This window comes from Ruditapes philippinarum, unplaced genomic scaffold (assembly GCF_026571515.1).
Source record: "Ruditapes philippinarum isolate M1 unplaced genomic scaffold, ASM2657151v2 ctg2999_1_1_1_1, whole genome shotgun sequence".
NCBI lineage: Eukaryota > Metazoa > Mollusca > Bivalvia > Venerida > Veneridae > Ruditapes > Ruditapes philippinarum.
The window spans coordinates 112,275-122,478 of record NW_026854978.1 but is presented as its reverse complement, the minus strand read 5'-3'; the positions used below and the strand labels follow the sequence as shown (position 1 = coordinate 122,478).

Sequence of the window (10,204 nt, the reverse complement as noted above, 5' to 3'; positions counted from 1 at the left end):
TTCATGAAAATTTGAAAATGTATTTAACAGCATAATATTGTGATCTTACCAAAAGAATGCAATTTACACATTATCAATGGCACTTACAAAGCACGTAAATTACCATTTAGACGTCAAAATGTGCAAAATAGCCCTTACTGCGTTAGTAACGCAGTAGAAATATAGTGAAAAAATAGTGAAAAAATCGGTCATTAATTGCACATAACATGTAAATAATTACTAGAATTTTGAATTTTTATACTTTTCCTAAAATCTTAGTACATTTTTCTCAGGGTTTTGATTTTATCGAACTATTTTTGCTCATCTGGAGGCGTGCAGCTTTAAAGTAACATATATGTACACTATGAATAAATGAGCCGCGTCATGACAAAACCAACATAATGCGTTTGCGACCAGCATGGATCCAGACCAGCCTGCGCATCCGCGCAGTCTGATCAGGATCCATGCTGTTCGCTTACCAGTCCTTTTACAAGTTGAGAAACTGATAGCGAACAGCATGGATCCTGATCAGACTGCACGGATGCGCAGGCTGGTCTGGATCCATGCTGGTCGCAAACGCATTATGTTGGTTTTGTCATGACGCGGCTCATTTATTCATAGTGTACATATATGTTACTTTAAAGCTGCACGCCTCCAGATGAGCAAAAAATGTTTAAAATAAACGTTATTGGCTACACAGGCATCTTGTGTCATGTTGCCATCTAAAAATAAAGTTTATTATCTTATCATTAGTATCACTTTTGACATTATTATTATCATTATTTTAATGTTATTATCATTATTATAATTATTATAAAGTGATACACGATGAGAGAAGTAAATCTACCTTGAAGTATGTAGTTTTGTTTGATTTAAAAGAAAATGTCTAGAACAGTTAAAGATCCTGTATGTTGTAATTAAGGTTGTTACCACACGTAAGTGATTTTTTTTGTATATAATTATGCCTATAAAACAATTTTCAAACATCGAAGAATATGTAAAATATGTAGTGCAAATATTTATCTACCTTAAATGTATTAATTAAAATGTATACAGTCATTGCTTACTTAGACTTTATAGAAAAATACATTTATTAATTACCTACCTTTGTTTACATGAAATGTTTACTTCGTTAATATCTTTATAAATAATGTTTTTTGGAAATTACAATATTAATCAATCTTAATTTGAGCATCATATTTATCATAAAAATATGTTACAAGATCTTTCAGAAGATGTTCAGCGTCTGTGTATTTTTATCCACTTCGATTTACAACATATGAACGCCAAAAAAATTCATATGTGGAACCGTTGCAATCTCTGAGTTATTATGAACTCTGACACCCAGCTTATCCCCTTCTGTTAGCTGGAATGCCCCACTGATGTAACTAGTAATCGTGTGGGTGTTGGACTCGCTGGCACAATGGGTGTTAGACACTTTCAGAATGAACTTCTCATGATTATAATCAGCTGGCATCCCTGCTTGTTTCAAAATCACCGAGTGTTGATATATAGAAGCGGAACCATGCTGGTCTCTGTCCGCCATTTCATGCTCGAGGACAATCTGGCTGTATATCTGGTATAAACCCGACTTCTTGATTTCAATCAAGCCATGGTCTACGTGATGTTTGATTCTTCCGTCATTTAGATCAATTGCCAAATCAGATGTTCCGTCCCATTTCAGTTTGTGGTCGGAAGGACCTTAAAAGGAAATAAAAATATGCTATATCACCAATTTGTCTATTTTATAATTATTGCTATAATTATCTGTATTACTATCATCACATTTGTTACTAATTGTCATTATTATCATTATTAATTTTATATCCTTTATATATAAATACATGATCCCATGCACTTATTATCTTACTTGAAAGTTCTTTATGTTCTTAATGGTCTGTAATATTTTATGATAGGTACCTGTTTGTTTCACCGTCTTTCCAACCAATTTGATAATGGGTTTATGTTCTTCGTCATCTCCACATTTGTATCTTGTGAACTCTCGATTGTCTATGGAAAAAATGTTATAGCTCTACAGTATCTATTCTAGATGTAATATACATGTATAAAAGTATGACTAATTGTTCAATGTTTTATTTATTTTTTCTATTTATATATACATGTATATATATATTTCATTCTTTTTTGTTCTGGAAAGCATAGTGAAATAAGATAAAATCCACAATTTCACACATCGCTTTGCTTACACAATATTTGATATTACAGCAGAATTGATCAGACTGTTTTCCTGAAGGAGGAAAACATCAGTTGCCCCTCCGTGTAATTTTTTTCAGGCACGAATGGGCGGGCACCTGAGTAGAACCATCGACATTAAGCTGGCTTTAGTCCATCTTAATCGAAACTTGATGAAATTGCAATTCATTACTATACAAAATATGTAATTCAATATACCATTGCATCATGGATAGAAAACCCTTTATGTCAACACAATGTAATTTAATACTATATAATTTAGTAAAATTTTGTCTATGCCTTATTATTTGTTTTCTCAAAGATTGCTTACCACTTGCAAGTTTCTTTTTCAGCCAATGGTCTATGAACTGAATAAAAAAAACAACATAACTTATTGTTCAGGTACATCTATTATTTTATAAAGGCAGGATGATAAAAATGAATTGCACGGTTATACATTCTGTTATATACTTTTACAAGAAATAATATATTGTAATGGGTACATATGTGATCTTATTTGAATAAAAAAATACACTATATTAGTTATTAAATTGACAGATTCAAATGATAGTTATAACAAATTATAAATGAAAATTTACTTTCTATTTCAATATACATTGTAAAGGGGACATATTCAAATAATATTTAACGGATGATGAAAAAAACATAAAGCTGCCGATTATTGTACGTTACAAATTGAATTGTGGACACCATAAGCACCCAGTTTCACAACCAAAAACATTATTCCACGAATTATTTTGTTACTAAAAAAACAAGTTTTTTATATCAAAAATGAAATTAAAATTTTATTGTTATGAAACCAACCAAATTTGAAATAGATATTTACTTTCGGTTTCTGTCGGATACTACATGCATGTAGAATCTAAAGGGATGTATACATTGATCAATCAATCAATCAATCAGATTTGTAACCAATAATTATATGTACTTTCGTTTTCGGTATACATTGTTAAAATAATTGGACACATTCATAGCAATAGTTCAATATAAATTTTGAAATAAATTCAAATATGTACTTTCGATTTTATTTACAAATTTTACACTGTCATAGAGGAAATTGAAAGAAAAGCAAACACAACTTTATAAGAACTGAGTACTTTCGATTTAAAAAGAAATCTACATACATATCCAATAAGCTTTTCCGACCCTCCTTCTCCTTCTTCTTCCTCTTTGACGCAGCATGTCTCTTTGTTGTCACCTCGGAAATCAATTCCCTCAATTGTATCATCAGGATGAAGCTTGAGGTCCTCACATGGTACACATATGTCGGAATCACGAAGAACGACCACGTCCTTTTCAGTGGCTACATAGTATGCGGTGATTGCAATGAGGGCTATCAGAAGAAAGTTTAACACCAAAAATAAACCTATCCCGAACTTGTATCGTCGATCCTCCTTCGCTTTTTCTCTTTGGCTGACAGTAGAAATTCCTCGTTCGAAACCTGGCTTCATTAAAGGATCAGTCTTGTCACTTCTGTCATCTTCCTGTTTTTCAACAATAAATTTTACTTCATCCCAATTTTACTTTTTCTGAATTTTTTTCTGAATCCATTTTTCACCTTTTATGTTTGATGCCGTTGGTTAATAAAACTGATTTAACATCCCCGTCAAGCAGGTTAATAATAACCTCACTAATATGCCAATAGAATATTTAATGTGTAATTGATTGAAAATGAACTGCGACAAAATGGCCGTATATCTTATTTTCCACAGGTGATCCCCCCTACTTTTACGCTCATTACAATGATCTATTTTTAACCAACCATTGATTGCACAGGTAAGCAGATACAATGATTCACTAGGTCATACTATATGTTAGCGTAAAGTGTACCCGTTGTGAAGTGTTACCAGAGACGTTGTACACTACCGGTGTCAGGTTTAAAGAACAATGTAATATAGTTGTATCTTTATAAATAGCTTTATAAAAGTTTTGATAATCTTTACACCAATGACAAAAACAAGACAGGTTTATTCCGGCACTATATATACCTTGCTAAACCGCTTTTTAACGTTAGTTCTGACACTAAAAGATACTTTAATTTAAGATTCCACAATGAATGTTTCAGAAAACGAAAGTTAACACTGACAAATAAAAAGTCGGTTAATATACCGGTATTACGATTTATTTAAACTACTTCCACAAAATGCCCTATATAATTGCTAAATGTGCATTAAAAGATAAATTCAAACACTCTTTCTTACTTAATACACGGTTTTATTTTGAAAATTCATTCACAGTCAGTTGCATATACATGTGAAACACTTAGAGGGACTTAATTTTAACCCAACACTTACATTTTTCTGTATTAATAGGTTATTTGTGGACGGATTTGTTCAAATTTGGACCATACAACATTCAACATATCATACTTACTTCTTAAAATTATACTTACAATTCAGCAATAAGAAAATAGAGAAAATAACAAAACAATTATTCTGCAACTGCAAAAAAAAATCAAAAAAATCAGAATGGCTGTAAATAACCAGGGTATTTCTTGAAGTGTGATTCAGAGACTTTCATTTTGTTACGATATTTACAGCCATTCTGTGATTTTTCTTTTTGCAGTAGCACATTTGTTTTGTTATTTTTCTATTTTCTCATTGATGAATTGTTTGGTCCAAGGTTGAACAAAATCCGTTCACAAATAACTAATATTTATCGAAAAATGTAAGTACCTCTGAGTGTATATATATTCGCATTACCATTTTAGATTGCAATCATTAGGCATTATCCGGTTTTTTAATTAGGGAAAATGGAGCAAATTTTGTAAAAACTGTTGACTAGCCTGTACTGTAATCAATTGCATATATTCTGATTTGAAAGCAGAGGATATTGATAATAAATACCATTATACCATAATAAATAAGAAAGGGTAGTTAAGCAAGATTTTTCTGTAGGAAGAAATAGAACTGAAGATAACGTGTATGCAAATAGGTACATCATTATAGCATACAAGGTAACATACAATTTTAGGAAAAGAAAATAATGAATACCACCCAAATCCACATTAACGACACGTTATTTTAACCCCAATATGTAAAATGTACACGTTCTTTCTTTTGGAACCTATAAAAATCCCAAACCGGGCATGCAAAATCTAAAATACAGTCAAACTTCGTTCGCTCGGAGGGCCTTTGCAAATTTATTTGAGAGAGCCAACCTATTATCATGTATCATATTATATTTAAGTAGGACAAAGGCCTTAAGGTTTCTTAGCCTAAAACGGTCGAATAATAAATACGCCAACATTATTGTTTGTGTGTATATCAGTTCATCGAATTTCATCTCACTATTAAGAATTATCATCGACAAAATACATAACAGTGTTTTCAAACAAAAGCTTCAAGTAATTGTAGCGATATCGAAGGGCTATGTTCATTTCTTTAGATATTATTTAGGAGTATAAATGATGCGTTTAAGGCATTTTTTCGACTTTGTAGTGATTACATAAAACGAATGAATCGGTATGTAATAAAACACTACCCACAGGAAGTTCATTTACTATTTGTAAAGGTACATTGTTGTTAGGTAAGTGATCATTACAATTAAGCCCTTTCCTACGTCGGAACACCACTATCATAGTCTTAGATGCATTAATTTGTAGATAATACTCATACAATTTATATAAAGATGCCTGTAAATCTTCAACAGAATTCCCAATAATTGCAATAATTAAAGTGTTATCTGCAAATAAAAGTGCGATAAGACACACATCAAAAATAGATCAAAGTTCCATAAATATGAAAAACAAGATCACCATGGAAGACGGCGCCAAGTTTTCAAGAAAAGGCACAAACATTAAAGGCAAATTGTCTGGCCATTGATAATTCTAACTAACTTATGGAATTTTAGTAAAAAGAATGTTTTTGTAAATAAAACTTTCAGGTAATTTGACACACATTAAAAAGTTTACTAAATTTAAAAAAAGATCATCCAAGTTTGTTCTGCTCCAATACAACCATGTGACCATAAGCTTGTTTGTTGAGAAACACAGTTGAAACAATTCTATTTATCAAGTGTCGGGGTTATCTATGCGTTGGAGTTATCTCTTATTCATAATTACACAATTTGGCTTTCAAAGTGGTAGTTCAACAAATGATGCTATTGCTTGCATTAAATACTTTAGTTGAGCAGTAAATTAACCGTAATAAACGTCTATTTGTAGGCTTTATCGATATAGAAATGTTTTGATTCCATTTCAACTTTATAGCTCTGGTAAAGAGGAGAAAGTTTAGATCATTATAAGAAACATGCATGTCTTGGTTAAAAAGGCACAAAACATTGTTAATTTTTTTAAAGGCCGAAGGTTTAAGACAAGGGAAGATAACGTCACCAGTTTTTGTTTCATTACTCTTAGTGATAAAGGAAGTAGTGGATTACTCATAATTGATAGTGTAATTATTATCTTATTGATTTCTGTGATGTCATGACAATTATTGGAGAGACATCAGACGAGATACAATGCAATTTCGATCTTTTGCATTCATTCATATTGTTGTCACTTGTAAATAGAAGTCAATGCACTAAACAGAAATCCTGTTTTTTAGTAAAACAAAAGTAGGTTTGAACCTGAAGAAAATGGACTTATAATGGTATGGGTGTATAAAGTTGTAATTATTTATTAATTTCGCTTTCATGCCTGGTATAATGAATACTTATCTGGAAAATTACTTAAAGCTTTCAACTTTTTGTTGTGTTATTGTAAAAGGATACCACTAAGGGAAGTTTAAATTTTAAGTCCCACTTTAAACTATAGTAGTTAAAATTGTGGTTTTTGCAAATCCTAGAAACCAGAAAGGCTGCACTTAAAGTTTTGTAAACGTATATTTAAAGTACCTTTAAATTACAGTAACTTTGCAATATATGGAGATATTGAACATTATCCTCTTTGTATTTCAAGATATTGTACCAAACATATCTGGATCTTGTACCAGACATATGGAATTCCTCACATCATGTTCAGATATGAACAAGTATGATTGTACTGTAAGAACCATCGTATCAAAGATATTTGCTACTTTGTTTGTATTTGCCCTTACTACAAAAAAACTAAGAGCAAAATATTAAGCAATATCGTTATGGTAGACCATCTGTTTTAAAATTCTGTCATGGAAATTATAAAAAGATCTATGTAATTTTGCACTATCACTAAAAGAAACCATATTAGTTTAGAAATTATTTACCATGATTGAGCAGTGAATATTGTTAAAGTTTTAAGCTGAATTTCACTTTTCACATATAATTTTTGAGATGCTTATAATGTACTAGTATTGTTGGTAACACATTTAATACTTGTATTTGTTGTTAGTTTACAGTTTTAAAAATTACTGGTATAAAAATTAATAAAAAATGTTTGTTAAATTAATAGTTATTTTTGGAAAATAGAAAATTATTTTAAAAAAAATATTTCAAAAAATGCAGTTACAGTTTTCTTTTAAAAATGACAAAAAATAAAGAAAAATTTTTTCCCAAAAAATTTTACATTTTTTCTAAGCTCCACAAAACAACAAGAAACGTAATGGTAAATAACAATTTAATTCTAAAGAAAGAGTGACAAACTTGATTTAAACACTTTTATTATAAAAGGTTTTTTATTATGAACTTCACATGCAAACACATAAAAAACAGAGCCACTGGCAACACAAGTAAATGAACACTTTCTTCATATCACAGTCTTATATAGTACATATAATTATTTTCACATTGTAGTATTGTTTTAGAAGGAAACAATATGCATAGCAAATACATCGAATTAACTGTATCATAAAGAATTCATTCTTTCCAGGCATGTAATGGTCTATGCAAACCTACATAAATAAGTATCGGGACTCTTAGTATTATTTGCCCTCACCACGGCGTGCACGTGGCCCCGAAAGCGATGAGGTCATATCAGATTTACTCCAAAATAATTGTCTCGTGTGTATCTTATGTATGTTATATTGCTTACTTTAACTGAAAGTTCATCACCAGCTTTTAGTTCCGCCAGTGAAGAGACATAGCTATTATATGAATTGTAGTATCGGTTGGTAGAGATAGTATGTGGTTGTACATTTGATACTAATTCTTCTTCCTCTCCTTCAAGAATATTGAACTTAAAAATACCGTGCTTAATTGGTTTATTGATATCTTTGACATCTGGTAAACCAGATGAAGGATTGCAGGACTCGAAAAAGTCAATGTTAGAGTAAATAAAATATGTGCCGTCTACTGGAACAACTAGTCGACCATTTCTGTATCTAATTCCATATCTGATAAACCCTTTTGTATCATAAAGTTCTCTTCCGTTACGCCACTCTCTTATTGGTACCATGTCAGCATTGCTGTCAGCTGTAAAATAAAAGTTAATAATCAGTTACGAATGAATTATCTTTTAGATTACTAGTAATTGTCGTTAACAGTTAATTTTGTTTTCAAGTTGTTCTTTTTGCAAAACTGAAAAAATAAAATAAAAATACGACGAAAGAAAACAAACCCCAAAAAACAAAGGCATACTTTTTCGCAAATCTGGTTGTTCCTTTCCAGTGAGTTTTGCAGCTGGTTTCATTTCCCAGAAACTCTTGTCATAAATATTCATTAAACGGGCACTGATTTCTTAAGTGTCTCTTTTTTTCCCCTGCTTGTTTTTTACTCATCATACTTTGTGGAAATTTCCTGAAACAAAAAGTAAAAAAAAAAGGAAAAAAAATTTTTTTGTTTTTTTGATTCTAAAGATTTTGGGAAATGGTTTTTGTACTCACAAAGGTAACTACAGTCAGTGGTATTAAATTTTGTCCATTTCTAGTTAAATGTAATGTTTTGTAAACAAATTAGTTGTCTGTTTTTTTTCGTTGTGCATTCAATTGATTGATCGATAAATACAAACAAATTAAAGCGCGCATTTTAAATTTGTACAGCAGGATAAAAAGCCCCCAATCTTTTCTAGTATTTTGGCACTGTTTCAACTTTGAAAATTAACTGCTCTATCAATATCACGTGACTAACACTTAAAAGCTAACGATAACATACTTTATGTACCATTTTTTAGCCGAATTGTAATAATATTTAAACTCTTACCCGTTCAAGATAACCATGTAATAAGTCAGCAGTTGATCCACATTTGAGCGGACCAATTTCACTTGGTAAACATATTTCACCTGTCTTAACTGTCTTAGGTATTTCAGGCATTGTCCACACTAAAGCCAAAACTGCTATTAAACAGACAACAACTAATAAAAGAACAAACATCGAGATATTTTTCAGTTTCGTATCCATTTTATTATGTTTAACCGTAAACGTTTGACTTGGATTGTTTAAACCTGTGATAACATATCAATATGCTAACGCATGCGTACGGCGAATTTCCTTGTATCTATTTTTAGAGAACATTACCTGTTAACATTTTGCGCAATATTTAAACAACTACGCATTAAATACCCAGTAATTTTAAATATATTTACTTATGACTACAGAAATTGTAACAGATATTCGTAATGTAAGTATTTACTCGTATCATGTTTTTTTTTTATCAAACGTCAGCAATGTAGATCATTATTTTACATGTAGATATATCTTAACCGTAATGTCATGTTTAAAGCTTACTGAGTCAACAATATTTTGTAAATTAAATGGCTTTACATTAAACCTTATTTAATACATTATAACCCGCTATTGATATTTACCATATCTATATTGAAAACATGAAAAATTTATAAGGATACTTAATATTAATCTAAAATAAACGCTAAGTTAAGATAATAACTTAGTCATAGATACCTGTCAAAATGGTTCTGTTGATGGAGACTCTTAACCTTTCTTGTTATGTACAGACCACCATTATGTACTTTCGTGTCAAGTGATTGTAGCACTAGAAGTCCATGTACCGATTATGTTAAGGAGAAACTGTCCATTATGTAAGGGAATGCATATATCAAAACACATAGCACAGAAGAAAACAAACAAACAAACACAAACTCTTTAGGGGAAAAGTATCTTTTAATTAATTAGAACACATTGTTCATTAAGAATAAAGTTA

At 30.8% G+C, this 10,204-nt stretch overlaps 1 protein-coding gene and 1 pseudogene across 1 annotated transcript; both read right to left on the bottom strand.

The window, feature by feature from the left end:
• Positions 1-1,143: 1,143 nt before the first annotated feature.
• Positions 1,144-4,015, bottom strand: LOC132741689 (uncharacterized). Its single transcript, XM_060729918.1, has 4 exons — positions 3,318-4,015; positions 2,504-2,540; positions 1,900-1,989; positions 1,144-1,680 (listed from the first exon to the last, which is right to left on the bottom strand). The coding sequence occupies exons 1-4, from the start codon at positions 3,642-3,644 to the stop codon at positions 1,250-1,252; spliced, it is 885 nt and encodes a 294-aa protein (XP_060585901.1). The 5' UTR covers positions 3,645-4,015; the 3' UTR covers positions 1,144-1,249.
• Positions 4,016-7,752: 3,737 nt separating this feature from the next.
• Positions 7,753-9,660, bottom strand: LOC132741688 (tumor necrosis factor ligand superfamily member 15-like; annotated as a pseudogene).
• Positions 9,661-10,204: the final 544 nt, after the last annotated feature.